General features: G+C 44.7%; 1 protein-coding gene across 1 annotated transcript in view; it reads right to left on the bottom strand.

The window, feature by feature from the left end:
- Positions 1-273: 273 nt before the first annotated feature.
- Positions 274-14,116, bottom strand: part of LOC146870698 (uncharacterized) — an 82,041-nt gene continuing 68,198 nt past the window's right edge. Inside the window, exon 5 of the mRNA XM_085646155.1 lies at positions 274-1,445. Within this exon, the coding sequence (XP_085502281.1) occupies positions 1,384-1,445 (62 nt within the window). The 3' untranslated portion in view covers positions 274-1,383. The remainder of the gene's footprint in view (positions 1,446-14,116) is intronic.

The following is a 14,116-nucleotide window of genomic DNA, read 5'->3' as shown; positions in this document are numbered from 1 at the left end:
TATCACCACCCCTTAAGGGCATCCTACATACCACAGCACATCATCCATGGCCACAAAAAATGTGCACAGCATCCATATTCTCATAGAAATCCGTTGGCTACCCTTGCCGGCCCACAGCATCTTCAAAACCGCAGTATCATTTACAAAACAATCACAACTAGCACCCCAGCTCATTTTGCATGCAAGCTCACCATTTATGGTGGCTCTTGACAAACCCAGAGCCAGGACACCTTATGCTCTTCTGTCTGCAGACAAAAAAGTGTAAAAAAGAAAGAAAGACACAATCATTTTTTATTGATTTATCCCCTTTCAGAGATCAACAATTTAAAAGTGTACAAACTTAGTGCAATATTTAAAGATATATCAATTCATAAACTTGACTTCTCTAAAACAATGATAAAAAGTTTTTTTTAATGTATACAGATTATAACATACAAATTCATTTGGAGGTGATCTAATTAGATCAATAAGATCGTTAGTTCTGAGTAGATTATATTTAAAACATATGTTTTATAAAACGACGCTGAGCTTTAACTAAGACTCAGTTGGGGCAGACATATAAAACATGCACAATGTCTTGAATGTCTCCTCTACATAGATCACAAGATCCTGACTTATCACTTGTGTCGCCCAATGTTTGGTGTAGGCTTCTAATGGTAGGATCCCAAAGCGAAGCAGGAATATGCATCATCTAACTCTGTAGTCTAGTGTAAATCTCAAATATTTTTGATTATTTTTATACTTTAAGTTAACTATAAAGGACCTATAATTTGATAATGGAGAACAGTGTGTGATGTCGAAACTCAGTCTCAGTGTAATTTTTTTCAGAGAACCTTCAAAACTACAGGTGACCAGGACTGCAAGAGATTAGTGGAGCATTGAAAATGCTTTAGAGCAATCTCAAGATTTTCGTAAAAAAATGTAATATCTTGCTCCAACCTCAAATGTTTTGTGGTTTAAGAGAGCTCTCAGGGAGCCATCTATTGCTTGAAGTAAGTTGTATGCCCATCTGATTATATTTGCCAAAGCTCTTGTATAGGCTGACTACCATTAGCTCTAGACCTAATGCTTGAACCGGTTTAGCTTGGCTCACTGTGGTTATCTTGAGTGAAAGTTACCCTTCATTCAGATTTAAAGCAGACCACTTTTTCACAGAAATATACTCTAATGCCTAAGATAAAATAGAGGGAATCTTAATGCAATGAATTTCAAGAAGGGAATGAAAATGTCTCTTTCCGGAAGACGAGTAAAATCTCTTTAGAGCGCTTATATGGGCTGTGGCCTTACGTTCCATATGCTGAAAAGGAGTAGTTTTCTAATAGCTGTGAAAAGACTCTCCCCAGGTAGATACACGTCCTCACTACCTTGACTGGTCTCCCACTGTCAGAACTGAATCCTCGGGATCGTATTGAAGATATTGTGGTCCACCTCCTGATATCCCCTGTCTGATAGCAAATAAACAGACATAAAAGGTGATCATTGGGGGAAGGAAAGGAAGGGAACAGCGGGGAGGGAGACTTGAAACACAAGGGGGGAAAAACAATCAAACATGTCTTAGGAAAACACTTATGATTCTGACATACTGTTTCGTATCATCAATTAATTTCTAACCCTTTTATACCTGTAACGAAATAAACGTTGTGCTGCCTTATGCTCCAAGAGCTATCTGTAGTTGAAGATCATCCACTGCATATAGATATACCTCTACTTGGATATAGAAAACAATAAAGATAATAAAAGACCTTCCAGGTAATGAGACAAGTCTGCCTACAGGAATTACACATACCCTATTATGCATGTGGATGTTTTAACAGGGGCCAAGAGAATAGGCCACGGAGCTCTCTCTAGTCCTAACCCCTGCTGTGAAGAAAATAAATATAGAACAGTGAAAGCAACCAGAAGGATGGTAATCCAGTGTAGTAAGGACTCCCTTAATACATACATACATTGTTAAGTTAGCATAACCACGTCAGAAGTTAGAAAGCCATCTTGCTGCTTTTGCACACGACACTGCGTTCACATGTTATTGCTTAAACGAACTGCTGACTCGAGTTTTGCCTCACACGAGAGCAATCTGTTGTTACCATCCCGAGCTCTGCGAAGCGACCTTGGTCTGCACACGATGTGACAAACAGTCTGAGTTGTTAGACAATGCATGTTTTCCACTCTAGGTTGATCGACCCACTATTTAGTCATAACACACGAGCAGCTGCACATACCTGAAAGTTGGTGCTTTTAATATCACGGACATCATGTTTATTATTCAGACCGAAGACGAGCCTTCCTGCGAGAAGACTCCTGATGCTCCTGTGATGTGATTTCACTAAGCTGATCTTTGAGGTATGGGGTCCCCTATTCAAGCCTAAGAGACCTTCTGTTAGTCTAATAATAATATTAGCTTCTTAGTAAAGGGAAGGTGGTAGTATCCACTGTCATTATAACATGATCACCCCTTTTATATTCTATGGAATTGTAACTATGTTGATGGTTTTGATTTTAATCATTTGTCTGCTTGTATTAGCCAAAGTACTGCATATTAGGACACGTGGTCTATAAAAATAAACTCTTTATTTTCACCGTGTCTCTGTTGATTCTTGTTGTGGACTGATGTGAGAATAATATACGAACAGGTATTTCCGATTCCCACCATTCCTGAGTATGTACTGAGTCGCGTGTTCTGGGTTGTCTTTTCATTGGGACCGCCGAGCTAAATCTCGGATAACGAATGGGACACTTATGCTAGCCGGATACTGGGTTCTGGGTTCTGAGGTGAGTTTCTGGTACACCACAACTCACTGAGGTCCTGGGGTTCTACGCATAGTTCTGTGTATAAGCAGAATCCCTGCAACATGGCGCACCTAACGTTTGGTATATGAGTTGAAACGCCTTAGTAGTGCTCGCGTTTGTCCACAACACCCTCATTCTTGTTTCCGGATAACAAGTCTGACGGATTTAAAACCTACCTAGGTCTATTGATATAGGTTCTTTCAAGCTTGATAATTAAAAAGGTTATTGAACCCTTGTGCTACTGATAGTTTCAAGTGTGTGTTGTCCTAATGTCGGAGATTGCGGCGCACAGCCGTGCGGCTGTGAAACGTCATTTGACGCAGTATGGGGTACCGGACACTGGTATGAACGTCATCTTTGTAGTGGGAGCCGATGCGGCTCATCCCTATGAGTTGTTCTACTCTTGGGTGACGATTCCAGCGGTGGGGGATGATGACACCTTTCATTCTTACACTGCCGCTGCAGTGCCGGCGAACTATACGCCGTATAGGACACAGGAAATACCAATATCTGCTTGGCAGCACCATATTTGGTTTAATGGCGCCCTTCCCCATGTGGTTATACCGCCGAGAATGGGCCCTTTATCAATTGCAGGGGCCACTTGGCCGGTACTAGCCGGATTTACGCCTCATCCCCGTTACCTCACGGTGACGGTGGCTGAGTTGCGTGTACTACACACTGCCCTCATTACGGTATATAGGGCGTTAGTGCAGTATGTGTCGCGCAATATGCAGGCGGGGGCACCTGCTGTTGCGGGACAGCCTACTGATCATCACGCGGTGGTCATTAGTCCTGTTATGGTTAATTCTGTTATGGGCAAGCGCCCCCAAACTAGGGATGATTTCCCCTTTTGGCTTGCTGAAAAATTTGACCAAATAGAAGCGGTTTACCCAAATACTACTCCTGTGGAGAAACACAGGATCCTCACCATTAGTTTGCCTAAAGACTTGGTCCCCCACATAGATGATTGTGTAAATTGGGGCAAGGTCTTTGCAGCGACGTACGCGCAGTGCTTTGGCACTCCGTCTATGTTGCAGCTGCCCTCCGTTATCAAAAGAGTTCAAGAGAACCATGGTGCGGAGTCTGCGATAGAGTTAGGGATGCGGCTCCTCGGGCAATTTGACCTGGTGGCTACCATGATAATTGGTAACCTGAAGGGTGATGCTTTGCATTTCCAGGTTCGTAATGAACTGAAACGAGTTGCTGAGGAGGACAAACCCCACGGAATTTGCGAAAATAATCGCAGAGGCATATCGGGATTTGGGTCGTAGCTCTTTAGGAGTTAAGCCTGTGATAAAGAATCCCGATCTAAAACAGCAGGGTAAGGCAGAAACGTCTGGTAAGGACGAACGGCCCTTTTTTCCTAAACAAAAATGGCAGGTAAAACAACAGGGAAAGCAGCAGCAACAGAAACAGGGCTCTCGGCCTGCCTCTCCCGTACAGTCTAGTAGTGAACGCACTTATGATCTGCGCGATCGTGCTGCTATAAAGTCTCCTGATAGATTTCAGGTTTCTGAACAGCGCTCTCCTCGTTCTTCACAGGAAACATCGGCTACACAGTCCGGTGGCGGAGGCGGTGGCAAAGGTCGGGGTGCTCCACAACAGCGTGACCAGCCCCGACAGACTGAGGGTAAAGGCAAGCAGGACGAATTTGCACGACAAAGACCCCCGTTTCAGAAGAAGAAAGTGGCGGCTCTGACGGCAAGGTATGCCTCAGATAGTGCGGACACAGCTTCGGAACCGGACATGGGCGCTGACGCTCCTGGACAGCGCAGCGGAAATTACCATAGTCCATCAAGCTCTGCGTCCATTTCTGGCGGTGACAGCAACTGATATATCGGTTACTGTGGAAACAGCTGACACCAGAGTGGCTCCCCCTGACAGACTTTATGAAATAGTCTTATTAATAGAGGGTGACATACAACGTACAATAAAAGGGATTTTTTGGGATAATCTGACCACCACCTATGATATCCTCCTAGCGGAGGCAGATTGGCCCCCAGCTTTCATTTTAGAGGCTCCTAGAGGGGAGGAAGTAATCCTCCCGTCCTTTGCGCACACAGTGCCTAAGGACCAAGCTGAAGTGTATGCTGAGGAGTGGGCGCTTGCGCCGGCGGTGTATCGTACTCAGGTGGGATGGGACAGATTGTCCCCCTGCCATGAGATTCCATTGCGGTCTATGCCCCAGCCTCAACCTCAATATCCTATGCGTCGTGAAGCGAGACCCCACGTCGCGGCAATCCTTGAACAATTGGAATATCAGGGTGTTATTGAAACATGTGTGTCCCCTATGAATAACCCTTTATTCACTGTAACGAAGCCTGACGGCTCGTACAGTTTAGTTTTGGATTACCGGCACCTAAACTCCCATTGCCGGACCTGCGCGGTACAAAATACACATAGCTCGGCTTTGGTCGACAGTCTCGTGCGTAAAAGATTTCAAACGACACTTGACATTTCCAATGGCTTTTTTAGCCACAACCTGTCCACACTGAGTAGCCAGTGGACAGCGTTTACTTCAGGCGGAAAACAAAAACAGTTTACAAGATTAGCCATGGGTTACAAAAATAGCCCTGGCGTCTTTTCTGCTCGCGTGGTTTCTCTTTTAGAAAGAATAGACCCCGAAGCATACTCCTATGTTGACGATATCTATCTTACGGATGATGAGCTGATGCCGCATCTGTCTCGGGTTGACAATATTATCGTGAGTTTTGCTGACTATGGCTACAAATTCAATTTTGCGAAGTCTCACATCGCAGAATATACGGTGTTGTTTTTGGGCTACGAGCTCAACAATGAAGGTAAGGGGTTAGCCCCCCACTTTCTGGAAAAGTGTGCACGCTTAAGTGCTCCTACGACACTGAAGAAATTACAATCTCTGCTGGGTTTTCTGAATTTCGGCCGTACGTACATTCCTGATTATGCCCAGCGTATCAAGCCGCTTTACGCCTTGGTACAGCCTTCGTTTTCGAAATCTAGCTGGCAGCTAGAACACTCTGCAATTTTACAGTCTTTACAGGCTGACCTTCTTGCTTCACAATACTTGCTGACACGTGATAACCGCACTAACCTGGTAATAAGAATAGTACCAGGCGCCGTGGGGTTCACGTATTTGACGTTCAATGAGGGCGACACAGTCCCCATTGCGTACAAATCCCACTTGTACACCTCTGCTGAATTACGTTTTTCCACGGTCGAAAAAGTTCTGACTGCTGTGCAGATGGCGATCCTCAAGGAACGCGCACTGTCGCATGGGAAACAGATTCTGGTTGTAACTCCATATCCTGCTTTAGAGGCAGTGACTAAAGCAAGTGTACCCAATTCTAAAGCTTTGCATCCACGGTGGATACAATGGGCTACAACACTGACGTCGCCAGACGTCACTTACATCTTTGATGCCTCATTACAGACTCAAGAGTACTTGCAGTATGAATTCGTTCATCCGGCACCTCTGTCTTTGCGCCCGCTCGAAGAATACAATTGTGTCATATACACTGACGGGTCTGCGCAACCCGCAATTGGATCGAAGCACGCTTATTCTGCGGCTTGCGCAATTGTCGTAGGTACATTCGTAAATGGTGAATTCCAATCTGATGCAGTGCATACGCAGTCATTGGGTGATTGTACCGCGCAATTGGCGGAGCTCCGGGCTCTGGTGCTTGCACTGGAGTTTGCTGATCCCCGAGTCACTACTCTTATAGTGAGTGACTCCTTCTACTGTGTCCAGTCCTACAATGACAATTTACACTTCTGGTCTCAGAATGATTACCGCGACACTAAAGGTAGCACAATTAAGCATAAAACGCTTTGGGTTCGAGTGGCAGACTTTAAAGAACGTCTCCCTCTCGTAAGTGTTATTCACACTCTTGGTCACCAGCGGCTTGGTGTCCATGCTGTCGGCAACAGCTTAGCTGACGAGGCAGCGAAAACAGCAGTGGCTACATACTTAGTGGCAGCAGTTACAAGATCCAAAAGTAAGATTGATGATGACATCTTGGCAGCTATTGCTGCTACAGAGAAGGGAGGAGATTACCCGAAGGGTTTTCCCTCTCGGTATATTTATCATTTAAGTCCTGATAACGTCCCATTAGTGAGGATTAACGACGTTGGTGATAGAATAATTCCCAACGCGGACTGCAGACCAGCACTGATCTTGGCTGCGCACGAGGGGTTGGCGTCAGCCCACGCCGGTGTGTCAGCTACAATATCTCTGCTACAACAACGTTACTGGTGGTTTGGTTTATATAAACAAGCGCGCGCTTATGTTCTTGATTGTGACATTTGCCAACAGATTAAACCTTCTACTGTTGCGCGCCCACCACAGACACAGCTGTACATCTCTAATAAGCCATTTGGTTGTGTTTATTTAGATCACTGCGGTCCTTTTTCTTCTGATACTGCGTACAAGTACATCTTGGTTGCAGTGGATTCGTGCACACGTTTTCTATGGGTATGGCCACAAAGGAGTGCTGACTCGCGGACTGTCATCAGGGATTTGCGTGTCTTTGTGGGAACTTTTGCGTGTGGTACCTTCCATTCTGATCAGGGCCCTGCGTTCGCCTCTAAGGCTTACAAGGAGGCTATGAAAAATTTGGGGGTCCTAGTCAAATTTTCGTCTCCCTACCGACCTGAGGGTAATAGTGTGGTGGAGCGAATGAACCGTGACTTAAAGCAATCATTGACAGCACGTGTTTTAGGCACAGGCCGGAACTGGCTGGCCCATTTGTATAACGTCCAACGTGCACTAAATAATCTCCCTAGGAGGTCTCTGGGTGGGCGGACCCCGTACATGATGCTCTTCGGAATCAGAATGTTTGTTCCAGACCTTGATGGTCTAGACATTGCGGCGTCGACCGCACCCTTTGACGTAGATGATCACTGTGCTGTTTTGCAGACTCTACAAGAAGCCAGAGACTCTCTTTCGAAAGAACATTTGCCCTCCACGTCTGAAGCTGAGGTTCAGATTCCGGTAGTCGGCTGGCTACCCCGAGTTGGTGATCTGGTCCGTGAGAAGGTGGAGAACAAGAAGGAGTTCGGCCCCTCTTATCGTGCACCAGTTCCAGTGCTTGGAGTGCAGGGTACAAGAACAGTCATTTTACCTCCACTTCCTGGTCGCAAAGAAAACAGGTACATCTCTATTGACAATGTCAAACTTCAGCGAGTGGCCGATACTTCTTAGTATGACTCCGGCAGTTTCATGCCAGACAATGCAAAGAAATTCAATGATGGTTCCTGCTTCTACCACCTTGTCTGATGTTGCAATCGAGATGCATTCAGTTACTGATCCCTTGCTGATACCACCGCCTGGTGGTTTGCCCGATGAGACTGAGTACGCTTATCCTACACGTGGACCTTCGCCTGTTTTACAATCTACAGCACTTGGCTAGTCCCGTTTTTCCTTTGACACTAACTCTTTGCCCTCAACTCCCCCATCAAACATTGCTGTTTTTGTGAGCTGGTTTAAGAAACATTTTTTGATAGCTCCTTGGACATACATCTGGTTGATGCTTTTTGGTATTTTTTTGTTTATGTCCATTGGATTTGTTGTAGTTTTCTTCCGTTTGGTGGATGGCCATTATCTCAAAGAGAGATCGACAATTAGACTTATCAATGGAACTTTGGCCCCCCACTCCTCATCCCACATCATGAAAAAGGACCAGACTTTTGTGAATATTACTGCCTGGCCCGTCATGGATGGAATCGCATGGGATGCAGTTAAATTTCAAATTCATGGGCCTACAGAGGTCATTAATGTGCCGAATGTGCCTAATGTGTTTCTATGGGTGATGTAGTTAAACAGAACATACGTTCTGATGATTGGGATGTACACGCCATTGAAGCACTGTTTTCAGATTTGAAATATTATGCCGCCTTTGATGCTGAGGATTTGTATGAAAATGCGGCTAATTATGCGGAACAGTATTGTTTTCAACATTATGGCAATCACTTCCTGCATAAATCGAATTCGTTTAGAAATTTTGTAAATTTTACCCAGTGGGAACATTGTCCCACCCCCTCGTTTGGCAGTTCACATACATTAGTTGATAAGTTTACTTATTTTACTGATTTCAGTGTTTCGGCCCCGGCATCCTTTTATTTTAAAGTTGAGCCCGAGTCTGCCTCCAAGGTTAGACTGACACACACCAAATTGTTATATTCTAAGTCCTTTATGGATGAGTTGTCAATCAAAGGTTATGATCTATGGAAGGCTACTATTGATCTTAAGTCGGTTTGGGGTTCCAAACCGTGGCAGGTTCAGGGAACTGAAGCTTTACACCGTGCCTGTCTAGTACCAAATCATATGTTGTTTTTAAATGCAACCATCTTCCAAACCACCTGTTTCGGATTGGCCACTTCTAAAAAACTAAATTCGCCTTCTGTGCCGGATCTGGGTGCTTACCCAAATTGGTATAATCACACAGATCTGCCCCTTCCTGCTTTGCAGTTATTAGTTTCTAATTCATCTTTCAATATTTCGAAATTTAATAGTGAGGGATGGTTGATTTGGCAAAGCAGTTCTGATACCTGTCAACGTCGTTTTCTAGGACTGAAACCGGGGTATACTCAAGATCGCGTGGACCCCCGGTTTGAGTCGTCACATACAGTAACTACATACTCTGTAGGGAAATTATGTCAGTCCTGGCTGCGACATTCCACCTTGGCATCTGTCAAAGTTCATTTATCAAAGTTACATGACAAAATAGATTTGAATGATTTTGTTAAAGGTCCTGTGGGTGGCAGATCCAGGAGATGGGCGTATGCTATTTACAACGAAGTATGGAAACTGTCGCAAATTGAGGCAGCTTCAAGATTGAGAGCTATTGATCAGGCTAATATGGAAAAAGTATTAGCAGTTATTGATAACAGCATTAACACTCTTTCTTCTCGCATTTATACTTTAGATAATATTGTTTCTTCAATTGTGGATATTGTGCAGGATGATATGTCTGTGTTGTATCATGGTCAAAACCAGTTGCGTTCTGTTATGCAGTTTGCATGGACATTACAAACGTTGAAGGCAGGGAAGGTCCCTTGGGACTATCTGAATACAACATCATTATTTCTTCCCTTTAACCTTACTGACAAACAGCAGTTCATGTCCATGAAGGATGCTACATATTCCTTGCTCCATATTGAGAAATTGGAGCCGTTACCTTTTTCTGTTGCGGAAGTCGACTCCGCTGTGTGGCTCTTACACGGATTGATAAGTCTACCGTTTGCGCTTTTTAAGTTTACCTCTTGTATGAAACACTATGCTCTGGGTAGATATGAACAGCTGGGTACCGCTTTCATACATGAAGTCTGGTCCCTCCCCTTTACGTATAGATGTACAAGGGACGGTACGGAGGTTTATCTGAAGGGTGAAGAATGTACGTCACCTGATCATTCTGTTGTGTGTAGGCACAGTCAATTGCACGGTGCTTGTAATGTACACGCTCCGAATTTGGCCTGCGTCCTCAAAGGTATCCCGGTACCAGTGATTACGCCATCTTTCACGCTGCTTGCAAACGGTAGTTATTTAATTTTAAACAATGAAGCTTGCTGCGGGATGTTAGTAGGGATCCCGTATATAGTAACTGTAACACAGAGGGTTGTCTGCTGCAATAACGTCCTGTTTCCACCCCCGCATGGGAGGCTGGATGCTTCTATCTGGCCTTCAATTCCAACCTTGAAAGCAGAGTTCGACAAGATGAGCAGAATAAGAGCGCTATTGTCCCAAAAGGAGGTGCCATTGACTTCCTCCCGGGAAACATTTGTCCTTCACGTAGCAAATACGCGCACCGAGGTACAGGCGCTTTTGAATACTGACCTCCCCCTGCATTTTGGAGCTTTGATCCAAACAATTTTCAATGCCTCGTCCACGACTGGCCTGGCTCATTTTTTTAAACTTGTGGGCTCGGGCCTCGTGACCTTTTTCCAAACTATTTTTGGTGTGATTCCGGCATTTTTTCATTCTATTTTCTCCAGCGTCTTTGGAGGTGTCCCGTTAATTCTGGCTCTAGTGGCAGGTGTGCTACTTTTACTTTTCATCTTGCGGAATGGCTGCTCTTTCTGTGCCACACGACAGCCTGTCCCGTCTGCAGCTTCTTCGTGACAGGATGCTTGATTACTATGGTGTCCTGCCGTTGGCGACTTTGAGCCTGGCATATGGATTATCCTTCCGGTATTCCTACTTCACCTGCGTGCAACCTGTCTTCCACTGCCTAGATTGTCCCTTTGAATGGCCTATGGATTTGTGTTTAACCAACATGGTGTCTCCGGACCCGGATTATGATCGACTGATGAGGCCCTTAGTGTCTCACGAGTCTGCCTGTTCGGATTATGGCCTGCGGTGCGGCGCATGGTATCCTGGGTAATTGGGACATCGTGAGAGCGGCATATGACTTCTTGGATAGGAGTTATTTGGAAGTACACGCTGGTTGCCCTCTGATGGTGCTAGAGGCTCCGCTAATAGAAGAACACGTATGTTCCTTTTCTTTACTTAACTGGATGGCTGAAACCTTCAGTGGCCGTGCCAATGATTTTCTGCTGGAAGCAGTGGCCACATATGCTGCATATACTTTCATGGATTGAGTGAACTTTCGTCCACTGTGTTTTCCTCACGTGTCTTGAACTGTCCCTGTACGTCTGCACTTCTGCCCGGTGAGGCGTTTTTTCATTTTTCACCTCCCACGGCACGTTTGAGGTTTTTTGTTTTTTCTATCCATTTTTTGGTTTTTTCCTGTTCGAACTTTGCCTGAACTGACCAGTTCTTTTTTAAATTGGATATGCCTTGTTCTGCTCTGTCGCGCTTGAACTCTGCGTTCTCTCTTTTCTTGCATACTAAGTAGTGCTTCGATCAAGGGGGCATGTAGTAAGGACTCCCTTAATACGTACATACATTGTTAAGTTAGCATAACCACGTCAGAAGTTAGAAAGCCATCTTGCTGCTTTTGCACACGACACTGCGTTCACATGTTATTGCTTAAACGAACTGCTGACTCGAGTTTTGCCTCACACGAGAGCAATCTGTTGTTACCATCCCGAGCTCTGCGAAGCGACCTTGGTCTGCACACGATGTGACAAACAGTCTGAGTTGTTAGACAATGCATGTTTTCCACTCTAGGTTGATCGACCCACTATTTAGTCATAACACACGAGCAGCTGCACATACCTGAAAGTTGGTGCTTTTAATATCACGGACATCATGTTTATTATTCAGACCGAAGACGAGCCTTCCTGCGAGAAGACTCCTGATGCTCCTGTGATGTGATTTCACTAAGCTGATCTTTGAGGTATGGGGTCCCCTATTCAAGCCTAAGAGACCTTCTGTTAGTCTAATAATAATATTAGCCTCTTAGTAAAGGGAAGGTGGTAGTATCCACTGTCATTATAACATGATCACCCCTTTTATATTCTATGGAATTGTAACTATGTTGATGGTTTTGATTTTAATCATTTGTCTGCTTGTATTAGCCAAAGTACTGCATATTAGGACACGTGGTCTATAAAAATAAACTCTTTATTTTCACCGTGTCTCTGTTGATTCTTGTTGTGGACTGATGTGAGAATAATATACGAACAGGTATTTCCGATTCCCACCATTCCTGAGTATGTACTGAGTCGCGTGTTCTGGGTTGTCTTTTCATTGGGACCGCCGAGCTAAATCTCGGATAACGAATGGGACACTTATGCTAGCCGGATACTGGGTTCTGGGTTCTGAGGTGAGTTTCTGGTACACCACAACTCACTGAGGTCCTGGGGTTCTACGCATAGTTCTGTGTATAAGCAGAATCCCTGCAACACCAGAATATAATGACAATATGGCAACAGTTGGATAGCACTATAGTATTACTTCATACCACTCATGTTTTGAGGATTGCAATCCATAATCCTCCCAAATGTCATATGCTGACTTTCAGCAATGCAGTAATGTAACAACAAATAAATGAGGCATCAAAAACCGTGGTTAGTAGGATCTCCCACCATCCGGTAACAATGAGATTCACAAAGGTTTCCACACACAAGCCTCCTCCCCCTACACTATGCATGAGCCTACTGTAAGTGTAGCTCGCCAACAAGAGTGTATCTGGGGAAAAGAGAGTTGCTTTCTTGAAATGTTTACAGCAGCGCTCTGTGATCCACACTCACAAGTGGTTAATGCAGTCAATGTACGCTGCCTGCGCACCCCAAACGCGGGAAACGATCCCGCTATCTCTCAAATACAGAAACACGAACGAAGCTTGGTGCAAAGCACCCTTACCGACCCGTTGGCAATCAAGACCCTCCGGGAACAACCAGGATTAGCGGCACCGGCTCCATTCTGCCGATCCCAGAAGTAGCGGTGACGTCACTGACGCGTGCATCGCTACATCACCGCTAAGGCTGCCGGGAATCGTAGTTTCTTCATAATTTCCAGCGCGCACACCACAGTTACCTGTCAGTGTTCTTGGCGCACGCAGCAGTCAGCGCCGGTGCTTTCTGACACCCACCTAGCTTCTAGTCAAAGTGAAGATCTTCCCTGTTGCATCTAGGAAAGCAATTTCATGATAATTACTTAGGTAGAGCTGGGAGCCTGGAGTGGAACGACGATGCTTCCTGACCATGAGCTTGGAATGTGGCTGGTTTCGTAGCAGTAGGTAAAGAGAGGGGCTAAAGATTTGCTCCATCCTTCCGAATTGCTCTGTAGAAATTTTATGGGGATCTTATCCGGACCCATTACGGCAGAGACTCTTGCCTTCCATATATATTGTTCGATTTGTTTTCTGGATGCGGCTGTTATTTGCTGGTTAGATTTGTTGAATGTCCTGAGGATGAGAGATTTTCTATTACAAAAAATGTACCACATTTTTTTCTGTACAGTTTGGAGAGATAGTTTTCAGATTTCTTCTGAGGCATCAGTGAAGCATTACGTGGTTTCTTGCTTCTGATAACTTTTGCGATTAGACCCCAGAAAGCCTTACTGTTTTTTTGCAGGACTGCCTCCTGCAAGTTGACCTTGGTTTTTTTTCCATTGTATCTCTGCTGTATTTCTTGTTGATTCTCTAACGTTTTTTTCTGTAGGATGGAAATTTATTTACTTCTGGAAGCTGAGAAGTCGATGAATTGCAGTCAAATTAAGTTATTCAGCATACTCGAGAGGCTGTTTACTAGAGCTTCCTTCTCTCTTAATGTAGAGGGTTTAAAGGAGACTGCCTTCCTCTGCAGGGTATGGACGACTGAAGTGAGATTACATTCAAAATGTATAACTGAGTTGTTTCCATTGCTAATTTGATTTGACAGTTGAGATGCTACTGCCACAGTCATTTTACTCGTACTATCAGCATTCCATATAATTCGGTCCCGTTTA

This window comes from Triturus cristatus, chromosome 1_1 (genome assembly GCF_964204655.1).
Source record: "Triturus cristatus chromosome 1_1, aTriCri1.1, whole genome shotgun sequence".
In the NCBI taxonomy this organism is placed as follows: Eukaryota; Metazoa; Chordata; class Amphibia; order Caudata; family Salamandridae; genus Triturus; species Triturus cristatus.
The sequence above is the reverse complement of the archived record's forward strand: the minus strand, read 5'-3'. Positions and strand labels throughout refer to the sequence as shown.